Source organism: Hemiscyllium ocellatum, chromosome 4 (assembly GCF_020745735.1).
Source record: "Hemiscyllium ocellatum isolate sHemOce1 chromosome 4, sHemOce1.pat.X.cur, whole genome shotgun sequence".
In the NCBI taxonomy this organism is placed as follows: domain Eukaryota; kingdom Metazoa; phylum Chordata; class Chondrichthyes; order Orectolobiformes; family Hemiscylliidae; genus Hemiscyllium; species Hemiscyllium ocellatum.
This window is the reverse complement of record NC_083404.1, coordinates 28,536,428-28,549,140: the sequence shown is the minus strand read 5'-3', so window position 1 is coordinate 28,549,140 and position 12,713 is coordinate 28,536,428. Positions and strand designations below refer to the sequence as shown.

General features: G+C 38.9%; 1 protein-coding gene across 1 annotated transcript in view; it reads right to left on the bottom strand.

The window, feature by feature from the left end:
* Window positions 1-398: 398 nt before the first annotated feature.
* tgfbr1b (transforming growth factor, beta receptor 1 b) overlaps window positions 399-12,713 on the bottom strand; it is a 64,950-nt gene continuing 52,635 nt past the window's right edge. The window contains exon 9 of the mRNA XM_060822843.1: window positions 399-4,355. Within this exon, the coding sequence (XP_060678826.1) occupies window positions 4,230-4,355 (126 nt within the window). The 3' untranslated portion in view covers window positions 399-4,229. The remainder of the gene's footprint in view (window positions 4,356-12,713) is intronic.

The following is a 12,713-nucleotide window of genomic DNA, read 5'->3' as shown; positions in this document are numbered from 1 at the left end:
GTACTGATCAAAAACGGATTCAGAAAAGTAGTTGCTGGTAAAATATGTACTCTTCATGGTCAAACACACTAATTGCACAGCTGCACTTAATGTAAAACTCCTTCAAATTTATTAAGTACCAGTACTTATGTTAAAGTTCTATATACATTTAAATTACATTTTGGGAGGGAAACCAGATTTGAAAATTAGTTAAATCACATTTTATACTTCATGCTGTTAAATTAGTATTTAGAGATTTTCTCACCAGGACTGGTATATTGTTGCCTATCAAAATGAATCAAAAGTGCCGAGCTATCACCTTAGCACATTTTACTTCGAAGGTAAAGGAGGGAAGAGACACATTTACTATAGACTCATTAAGTGAAGATGAATACTTTATTTTCATCTGATTTTGTCAGATGCATTGTACAATGCCAATACTTTCAATAAGCCATTTAATTCAGTATAGCATCACCATCTTCACTGCTCATTTTGTACAAAGACTATACATGATCTTAAGACTTAGGGGAGGGGATACATAATTTATGATCATGGTATTTTGGGAAGAAAGGAGGAAAAAGCTTGTTGAATTCACAAATGTTTATGTACTCACTCCACATCTCCCCTTTTTCCATACATGATGTGCTCCTGAAGGAAAAGCATTGCTAGAGCAGCGTAGATACTTCCTGGATCAGCAAATTTGTACAAACAATAAAAAGGAATATATCTGGTATACAATAAGCCAGGCGCAATACGTACACAAGACACTTCAGTACCATGGACAGATGCAGGATTCTTGCTTTTCAAAATTAATACAGCATCCATATTTCATATAAATCAATGAGGTTGCAAATCTGCTGAGTTACTGAAACTCAGTATTTTCTCGCTCACACTCACACACACATACGCACACACAGTGAGGTAAATATAACTTGGTCATTCCAGAGGTATCTTTAATTCAACACAAAATTACATAAAACGTTCAACTGTATGCTTTGATTGTAGAATAAATCTAAACCCAGATTCACAGAAAGACATGGCAAAGTGTAATAGAAAATGGGACTGTCCTGAAAAGGCAGGTCATGGCACTCAAAACAAAAACTCACCCAACAGCACTTCAAAATTTAACAATCATCATAACATATGCAGCAGTATAATTTGCATTTTCCTAGAGGTGTCCTGGGCAAAATCTGTATAGTAATAAGCTAGCACTTCCAATATGCACATTTAGCATGCTACAGATCACAGAGTAATTATAATTGTTTTACAGGGAGGTGCTCTTTTGAATGAGTTCAAAAGCCCTACCACACAAAACTCTTAATATATTAGAGATGTTTTTTTTTCTGTACTATATACGAGACCTATGGTAATATGCTCAGTGATTACTTACAACAGGAATGACTGATGAGAATTCTTAAAAACAAAAACTACACATTTTATCTATGGGTTTAGCAGCAGTTTGCCACTTCATTCAAGTGCCTTCACCACTTGCATTTATAACACTGTTTTCCAGCCAGGAAACTACACACTTTCAGACTAAGTACCTTGAAATAACTTGGATTTATTTGGGTTAGAAACTAAATCCAACATTTTCTATATGGTAATTTGCCCACACATCTTTCTACCAGGTTTGTTACTGTGCAATAAAACTTCACACTATAGTTTAGTAATATTAAGAGAATTAAAAACTTTCTACATTGCGCTCTATGCCTTTTAAATATATAATTGTATGTAAACTAAGTTGAAACTAAAAGCGAGACTAAACTCATTGAAGAGTAGTTCCAATTTTCGATGCAACAATGTAAATTGCTTTACATTACTACATCTCAGTCAAATTCATGGAAATATCAACAGACTGCTGAATTGTGACAAACATGAGTTTTGCTAAAGTCTATTCATCTCTCACACAATTCTCACATTTATCTTGGGATGGGATGCCAAATCTTAATATCCAATTTCAAACACTGACAAAGTAAACCCAATAATTTCAACATAGCGTTTTCTATAATATAGATTAGAAAACCATATTGCTGCTTTCAGTCTTTAATATGAAACTAATCAAAACTCTCCTCTATAAACCAAAAAAAGTTCAGGAACAGGGACTTGGAAAACTGTACTTCAGGAGAACCAAGCAGCAGATCTACACACATGCTTCATAGAACTGAATAGTTGCACACAGATTAACAGTGCAAGATCATAAGGCTCATTATGGCATTTTGGTGCAAATAAAGAGGCACAAGAGCCCAGAATGCGGTTTTTGCGAATGGTAACAGACCGCCAATCTGTATTGCAGTACAGCACCTTCAGCATAGGCTATTGAGATGTAATAGAAAATTAGAAAACTATGGAAACTCTTGTTTAAAATAAATAGAACCGCAGGAGAAAACAAAAAACTTTTAACAGCCACTTCGAACAGGCACAAATTTTCCCTGAATATGCTTCCCCTTGCCACCAACTCTTCCCTAAAACAGCAACATTTCAGTCATTTAAAAAAAAATTGGAAACTTTTGAAGGACAAAACAGCAGTAGGCAAATGGTAAGAAATAATATCTGAATAGTGTAATTTAAATTGACAAATTGAATTAATTCAATTACAATTTTGCATTAATGCTCTCAGGTATGGTTGTCTTCTAAAATACATCTTTTCAAAAGCTAAATAAAGATCCAGCCTATTCCTAATACAAAACTTATTTTTATTCACTAATGTTTCTGTTCTAAATTTATAAAAACAAGTCTAATTTTAATTGCGCATACCAACTGAAAACAATGTAAAATGCTTTCATCTTAAAATGATCTAATAAAATACATAAAAACTGTAACACACTTGATTAATTGTTTAAAGGGTTATTAATGCTCACTGCAAACAGATTTAAGGAGACAAATGGGCAAATATTTATTAAGATTGCTCCCTGTATGCTACTTACAATAAAGGTATCTTCTGCTACTATTAGCTTGTGTTGTATTAGTTTTGATTGCATCAATCTAGATTTTGTTAAAAGGAACTTGCTAAATCAGATACTAATGGACAAAATACTTGGTTTTTAACTCAAAAATAGTTTTCCGTTCCTTAGCAAAAAGCAAATTGAGAGAGATTATGCGCAAGTGGATGGCTAAGTGCTCTCCCCCATGCAGAACTTAGGCTGAGACACCAAAATTACAAAACTGCAAGCACATTCTATGCAATTTCTATCAAATGCTTATTCCTGTTACAAGATAATAGACAATGGAGGCACACACTGGAATACTGCAACCATTCTTCTCACAATTCTCTTCCACATGCTCCTGAAGGAGAATGGTTTGTGCCTGGCAAGCACTCAAATCATCATTTATGCATATGAAAACTGCAAACATTATCTAGTAATACTGAAACCTAAAGTTGTACCTATTAACTAAGTTGTTAATTTATGGCACTCACTCAATTATCTTTTAGGCGAAACCATCCACGGTGCAGGCTATGATTTTATAAACGCTCTGGCACTTACAGGTGAGATCTGTGCACTGGCTTTCGAAATAGTCACAATTCCCTCTTCCCCACATTCAAACAAAACAAAGTAACAGTAATGCAATTGTATCTCAACGTTGCTTCTAAGTTATTCTGTAGCCATGTCTATGATTGGAGCCATGGTAGAATGAGCAATTCTTCAAACCAATTATAAAGTATTCCTGACTCAAAACTAGGACTTCAGCACACAAAGTGAAAACATAACAAAAAAGGGTAAGGCAGCAAAATTATAATTTGATAGGTGAATTCCTCAACAGTAAAACTACTGCACAGACCTTGGATGAACAGTACCTTCCAAAAGTGTAACACTGTATCTTGCACTGAAATTTCGTTCATTTGTGGGACCAGCCCCATTATTAGTTCTTCCAATACACTGGGGCAGGGTTGGTAAAGGCCGAAGTGTTCCAGCTTTTCTACAATTAAGACCAATAATAAAACTTCTCTGTTTATCAAGTTAAAGGTTAATTAAAAAAAAACTAAGCTACATAATATCACATTGATGTCCTGGGAAGGTGTTCAATGCAGATTGGAACTCACGGCCTGAGCTCTGCATGTCCATGAGAGAGAGCTCGGCAGGGTGGAAATTTCCTATGCGGTGTATAAAATTTGGTGCAGTTTTTATGGTGATACAGGCAGTGTGATCCAACTTCTGCTTCCTCAATGAGGTAGAACAAAAATCCCTTCCAGAAAACTGCAATCCAAGTACAGTTATTGTCCTGTCCACTGTTTCTCCAGACTGCATGTGTCTCTACATTTTTATGCCTTCCTGTTGGCTGAGCTGAGATAATGTTTTCTTGATCCGCAGGGCAGTTAACCTGGCTGCTCCATTGGCATACCAACATTCACGCATGATTTTGGCCATTACACGGAGAGCCTACAAAGAGATCGAAAGATTAGAATATACACTTACACTTCAGTTTGCAAAAAACTGCATGCTGCATCTAGTTTCAAAATCTATAAGTTTCAACTACTACCATCAACTTAACTACTCATAATCAAACTGAGTAACTCCTATTTAACTCATGTTAAAGAATAGGTGCAGACTAGCGATGACCAAGTTAAAGAAAATGTGGACAAAAAAAAGTTAAGCACATTCCAATTTAAACCTGTAACCTCTTCTGAACCTTCACTAGACATAAAGCTTTCAAGCCATCATTCCCAAAAGTTCTGTTGCTCCAACTCCGTTTATTCACCTTTCTTCATTCTCCCCATAATTGAATAAATCATGGGTTGTTACCAAACTGTTAACACAACTTATAATTTCTCATTCTTTGACTGTACATTAACCTTCCATATGCAATTTGCAAGGGCAACATTCACATCTCCTGAATGATTAAAAACATATTCAAATGAAGTGAGCTCAGCACAATCTTGCTTTAAAATTATTCTGACTATACAGTAAAGACAGTCACACACTTTTCCTTAGTGCTATGATCCAATCAAAGACAGAAGAAAATCAACAGCAATTTTCAAAATGAAGCAGCTGCATATAGTCATATGAATTAGGAGACGTGCAATTTTGTGATGTAGGGTTAAACTGCAGTTTAACTTCAACGTGAAAACAGAGACTAACATTTCTTCAAACTTCAACATAAATTAATGACAGGCAAATGGGTAATTAGATTTAAAAATCAAACATAGCAAACTGACAATATTGTGAAGACAAAACATGTCTATTTCAGATCTAAAACACTGACATAACTAGCCACAATCAATTCTTGACAATACATACTATAAAAAGGGTTTTGTGATTTACACATGGAAGAAATGAAACTATCACTGTATTCTAACAGACGAAAGTCTTAACAGACAATCAATTTTTCAAAGTATAATTTCAGTTATATCACACTGCAAATTCTGTGTTACGATTGAGCCCTCCACAATCACCTGATGAAGGACCATCGCTCCAAAAGCCAGTGTGCTTCCAATTAAACCTGTTGGACTATAATCTGGTGTTGTGCGATTTTTAACTTTGTACACCCCAGTCCAACACCAGCATCTCCAAATTATGACTACTATAAGCTGGTAATTTAGAGCAATTTTAAAATGAGAACCTCAAATATTATTTTGATTAAGCACACTCTTACATGCTCCAGCTGTATAGTTACAGCCTTCACACCATGTCCCAATAACTATCTAGATAGTTGAGTTCAGACTCCTTTTAAGATAGGCAGATTTTTCCTCAAACAGTGGAGTTCTCAACTTTAACAATCTTTGTCAAGCAGTCTCCTGAAGTCTCAAGACCCTAGGCCTAACTAAATTCCACTCGTGTCATCCTCAAGTAAGTACCGTTCCTCCACCATTCTTCTACAGCCATGCTGAAAGGATTCCGGATGGACCAAGGATCACTTCATTCTGGTGATCCCAAAGTGCAGTGCCAATTACCTCAATCACTTCTTCCAGACATATCCTTTTCTCTGGATCACCTTTAATGTTTTCTGCTCCTCACTCCTTTAATTGCTAGTTTGTAAATACCATGTCTTTTAAATTTTGCTGTTTTGGTGGTGAGGGGGGTGGGGGGAGATTAAATTAGATTAGATTACTTACAGTGTGGAAACAGGCCCTTCGGCCCAACAAGTCCACACCGACCTGCCACCCACTCATGCCCCTACATTTACCCCTTACCTAACACTACGGGCAATTTAGCATGGCCAATTCACCTTTGGACTGTGGGAGGAAACCAGAGCACCCGGAGGAAACCCACGCAGACACAGGGAGAACGTGCAAACTCCACACAGTTAGTCACCTGAGGTGGGAATTGAACCCGGGTCTCTGGCGCTGTGAGGCAGCAGTGCTAACCACTGTGCCATTGTGCTGCCCTGTTCTGTTTCAAGATGTTGGAGGGTTTAAAATTGTGGACTGAAATGAGAAAGACCTGATTTAAAACCAACATTTACCTGGGTGCTATATGTTTTGAAAACAAGTTACCTACACTTCTGGCAAGCAAGACTTAAATACCTGGTTGAACAAGCAGCAATTGAAAATTAGGTTGCTGATGAATTGGAGCTGAGGAGTTCTACATTTCAGATGGAGCTTTGGTGGGTAACAGAGTTTGATGAGTCTATAAACTGGTGACTAGTTGTTAATGACAAAAGCCTTTTGTCTGCCAAGAGCCATGTGATTGGTTGTCAGGTAATTGAACAGATTAGGACTGGGAACAAGATTCAGAGAGAAATGATCATACCTCCACCAGTTCAGGAGATGTCTCCCTGTGGTCAGCAGTTAAACCCCACTTTAAATGTGCAGATAACCAGTTTACCTTTCCTTCAGTAACTGCTGCAAGCAGTGACGTTTCGCTGAAAACATCAGTGGAAGCATCCATACAAGGAAAGATGAGAAGAAACCTTCTGATCACCAAGAACCAAGTCAACAGATCTTGTGAAAAAGGACCACTGAACAGCTTTTCCAATTTTAGCTGTGTCCTTTTGTTTTCTTATCCCTATCAAGGTCTGACTTATCTTTCTTTGCATACACCTGAATGCGTGTCAGTAAGGTGTGCTTTGTATGGGCATTATAGATACTGACAGTTTCTCATGATTTGGAGATGCCAGTATTGGACTGGGGTGTACAAAGTTAAAAATCACACAACACCAGGTTATAGTCCAACAGGTTTAATTAGAAGCACTAGCTTTCACAGTACTGCTCCTTAATCAAGTGGTTGTGGAGTATAAAATTGTAAGACACAGAATTTATAGTAAAATATAGGGGGTTTGATAAGGGATAGCATTAATGCTGTACATGGGAAGCATATTCCTGGGAATACATCCAGGGAAGTTATTTGGGTGGAACTGAGAAATAGGAAAGGGATGATCATCTTATTGGATTGTATTATAGACCCCCGATAGTCAGTGGGAAATTGAGAAAGATTTGTAAGGAGATCACAGTTACCTGTAGGAATAATAGGGTGGTTATGGTAGGGGATTTTAACGTTCCAGACACAGACGAACTGCCATAGTGTTAAGGGTTTAGATGGAGGGGAATTTGTTTAAATGTACACGAGAAAATTTTCCAATTCAGCATGTGGATGTTCCAACTAGACAAAGTGCAAAACTTGACCTACTCTTGAGAAATAAGACAAGGCTGGTGACAGAGTGGGGGAACACTTTCAGGCCAGGGACCATAACTCTACTAGTTTTAAATTAGTAATGGAAAAGAATAGACCAAATCTAAAAGTTGAAGTTCTTAATTACAGGAAGGCTAATCTAGATGGTACTAGGCAAGAATTTTCAAAAGCTGATTGGGGGCAGTTGTTCACAGGTAAAAGGAATGGCTGGAAAATGGGAAGCCTTCAAAGAGGAGAGTCCAAAGCCAGAATATTCCTATCAGAATGAAAGGAAAGGCTGGTAGTGTAGGAAATGTTGGATGATGACAGATATTGAGTTGGTGAAGAAAAAGAAGGAAGCATGACAGGTGTACACAGGAGAGATCGAGTGAATCCTTTAAAGAGTATAAAGACAGTAGGAGTACACTTAAGAGGGAAATCAGGAGGGCAAAAAGGGGACTTGAGATAGATTTGGCAAACAGAGTTAAAGAGAATCCAAATTACAAATATATTAAGGACAAAAGGATAACTAGGGAAAGAATAGGGCCCCTCAAAGATCAGCAAGGCAGACTATATGTGGAGCCACAGGAAATGGGGAAGATACTAAACAAGTATTTTGCATCAGTGTTTACTGTGGAGAAGGACATGGAAGATACAGAATGTGGGGAAAAAGACAGTGACATCTTTAAAAATGTCCAAGAGGTGGTGATGCTAGATGTCTTGAAACGCATAAAAGTGGATAAATCCCTAACACCTGATCAGGTGCGCATTAGTATTGTGTGGGAAGCTAGTGAAATATTTGCTGGGCCTCTTACTGAGATATTTGTATCACTGATAGTCACAGGTGAGGTGCCAGAAGACTGGAGGTTGGCTAGCGTGGTGTCACTATTTAAGAGAGGTGTTGATGAATTGACAACAAACGAGACACCAGTGAACCTGACATCGGCGGTGGAGAAGTTATTGGAGGGAATCCAGAGGGACAGGATTTACATGTATTTGAAAAGGCAAGGACTGATTAGGGATAGTCAGCATGGCTTTGTGTGGGGAAAATCATGTCTCATGAACTTGATTGAATTTTTTGCAGCAGTAACAAAGAGGACTGATGAAGGCAAAATAGCGTATGCGATCTATATTGACTTCAGTAATGGATTCGACAAGGTTCCTCATGGGAGACCGGTTATCAAGGTCAGATCTCCTGGAATAAGGGAGAACTAGCCATTTGGATACAGAACTGACTCAGAGGGTGGTGGTGGTGGAGGGATGCTTTTCAGACTAGAGGCCTGTGGCCAGTGGTGTGCCACAGGACGAGTGCTGGGCCCACTACTTTTTGTCATTTTTATCAATGATATGGATGGGAACACAGGAGACAGTTAGTAAGTCTGCAGATGACACCGAAATAGTAGTAGTAGACAGCGATGAATATTACAATGGGATCTTGATCAGATGGGCCAATGGGCTGAGAAGTGGCAGATGGAGATTAATTTAGACAAATGTGAGATGCTGCATTTTGGAAAAGTCAATCGGAATAGAACTTACACACTTAATAGTAAGGTCCTAGGGAGTGTTACTGAACAAAGTGACTTTGGAGAGCAGATTCGAGCTCCTTGAAAGTAGAGTCACAGATAGACAAGATAGTCAAGGTGGCGTTTGGTATGCTTTCCTTTATTGGTCAGGGCATTGAGTGCAGGAGTTGGTTGGTTATGTTGTGGCTGTACAGGACATTGGTAAGGCCAAGTTTGGAATATTACTTACAATTCTGGTCTCCCTCCTATCAGGAGGATGTTGTGAAAACTTGAAAGGGTTTAGAAAAAGATTTACAAAGATGTTTTTAGGGTTGGAGGATTTGAGCTATAGGGAGAGGCTGAATAGGCTGGAACTGGTTTCCCTGAAGCGTAAGAGGCTGAGGGGTGACCTTATAAAAGGTTTATAAAATCATGAGGGGCATGGATAGGATTAATTGACACTGTCGTTTCCCTGGTGTGGAGTCGTCCAGAACTAGAGGGCATAGTTTAGGGTGAGAGGGGAAAGATTTCAAAGGGAGCTAAGGGACGACTTTTTCCACAGAGGATGGCAGGTGTATGGAATGAGCTGTTCAACGAGGAGGAGGAGGCTGGTACAATTACAGTATTTAAAAGGCATCTGGATGGGTAAATGAATAGGAAGGTTTTACACGGATGTGGGCAAGTGCTGGCAAATGAGACTAGACTGGTTAGGATATCTGGTCGGCATGGAAGAGTTTGACTGAGGGTCTGATTCCGTGTTGTAGATCTCTGACTATCTGTAGTTAGAGTCTAATTACTTATATTAGTAATTTTGTTACATATAGAAATCTGTGTATGCTTTCTATCTGAAAATCAGATAAGTGGCAAGGTCTATGTAATACTTAGAAATCTTAAACTTTTGTGATGGCTCTGGGAATAGTGGGGCTTGATTTTCAGTGTGCTACCCCAGTGTCTCTGTGGCACTTTCAATATGGCTTTTAGACATTGGTCTTTTCAGTACATTTGATCCTACATTCAATTTAGGAAGCACCTGCATTCTAATCCCGAGTGTTAGCAAACAACTCTTAATATTCAACACTTTTTCAAAATATAATCAGCCAGAAAATTTTAGGCTTGTTCTGTTACTAATTCTAGGAAAACGAGGCATAAATTGGCCAAGAAATTGTCCCATTTTTATGCCAGCTGAGAAAGAAAACTGTTGCGGAAAGTTTGCCAAGTGTTCTGGCTAAGATTAGGAGGAAAACTGCTTTAATTAATGGAATTCTTGATCTTAAGTCTGACTGTAAAAACAAACATTTGAGTCGCTGAATGATGGGGAAAGAGAAGTGGAGATGGAGCTCATAACTAACATATACCTCACCCAATATCTTTTGAAATGAACAAGCCAATTAGAGGAGGAAACAAATGATAGGAACACAGATGATGTGGAGTTGCCGGTATTGGACTGGAGTGGACAAAGTTAAAAATTACACAATACCAGGTTATAGACCAACAGGTTTATTTGAAAGTACAAGCTTTCAGAGCACTGCTGCTTCATCAGGTAACTAGTAGGGCAGGATCATAAGACACAGAATTTACAGCAAAAGATCATAGTGTCATGCATCTGATAGATACACTGAACAAATCCAGATTACTGTTAAGACTTCCATCTTTTAGAATGGATTGTAGGTTCATTAATATGCAAACCCCAGAACTTCTTTCTAGTCACATTCCTGAGATAACAAAGTTTTATATAAAAAAAGTGACATCACAGCTCAGACAATGCATTAAAGACATAACGTTAGAGTCTGTCTGTATATGCCGACCTTGAGTCAGACTGGTTTGATTTCCAAAGTAGGAATTCATTAAATGTTGTATGGATGGACTGCCTGTAGACTCTGCATTTTTTGAACAAAATAGAATGCATCTGCAAATACAATTCTGCAATGCAAATTCACCCTATAGACTTGTGCGCGCGTGCAAGCATGTGAGGGAGAGAATACATGTGCATGGGAGAGTGTGTGGGCGTGTGCATGTCTGGTAGATAGTGTGCATGAGTGTGATAGAGTATAAGCCTGTGAGAGGGTGTGCACATGGGTGAGAGTGTGTGGGGTGTATGCGCATCTCAGTGACAAAGACAGTATGAGAGGGTCTGTGCAAGTGTGTTAGCGTGTAAGAGTGTGTGTGTGCGCGCGCATGTATGAGAATGCATAGTAAAGTGGGGTCACCTGTAGTGTGACATGAACCCAAGGTCCCATTTAAGGCCATCCTCATGGGTACCAAACTTAGCTATCAGCCTCTGCTTGACCAGAGTCCGCCTTGGAGGATGGTCACTCGACGACCTGAGCCTGAATGTCCCTGACTGCTGAAGTGTTCCCCAACTGGGAGGAAACATTCTTGTCTGGCATTTGTTGCATGGTGTCCATTGAACTGTTGTTGTAGTGTCTGCTTGGTCTCGCCAATGGACCATGCCTCAATGTACCGCGCATGCACGCGCACACAATTCCCCCATATGCACACGCACAAATCTGTAGGGTGAATTTGCATTTGCAGAATTGTATTTGCGAATACATTCTATTTTGTTCAAAAAGTACACAATCTGCAGGCAGTCCATCCATGTAACATTTTATAAATTCCTATTTTGGAAACAAAATCAGTCTGACTCAAGGTTGGAATACAGACAGACTCTAATGTTATGCCTTTAATGCATTGGCTGAGTTGTCACTTTTTTTTACAAAAACCCTCAAGTTTATGGGCAGCACGGTGGCTAGCACTGCAGCCTAACAGTGCCAGAGACCTGGGTTCAATTCCTGCCTCAGACGACTGTGTGTTGAGTTTGCCCATTCTCTCCGTGTCTGCATGGGTTTCCTCCGGGTGCTCCGGTTTCCTCCCACAGTCCAAAAATGTGCAGGTCAGGTGAACTGGCCATGATAAATTACCCATAGTGTTAGGTGAAGGGGTAAATGTAGGGGAACGGGTCTGGGTGGGTTGCGCTTCGGCGGGTAGGTGTGGACTTGTTGGGCCGACGGGCCTGTTTCCACACTAAGTAATCTAATCTAATCTAATCTCGAGAATGTGACTGGAAAGAAGTTTTGGGATTTACATATTAATGAACCGAAACCTGTAACCCATTCTAAAAGATGAAAGACTTAACAGCAATCTAGGGGTGTTCAATATATTGAATCAGTTGCATGACACTATGATCTTTTGCTATAAATTGTGTCCTATGATCCTGCCCCACTAGTTACCTGATGAAGCAGAAGTGCTCCGGAAGCTCTTCTAAATAAACCTGCTGGTCTATAACCTAATGGAATGCAGATGTGATGCAATATGAACATTTCAAGAAAGATATATTCGCACCACTAAGTCAATAAAGAGCTATCTGAATTATGGTCATGGAAATGGCTGCGACTGGTGGTGATCAAATTACACAAAATGGTCCTTGATGGAAACCAAGTTGAAGTGTCTTGAAAGGATTCACAGATGGAGCCTTACAACGTTATAGTCTCAGGGAAGCATGATATTATGAAATGAAATTTAGTTACTGTATTTTTCAGTTTTTTAGCTTAAAAAAAAAGAACACCAGCCAATATATCGAGGATTGCCAGATGAAAGTAATGATTCCAGACATCTGGCTGAGACAAATCTTCAGTGTGAAGTCAGTATAAATTTAAAAACAAACATAAAATGGGATAATTCAATTTAAAAG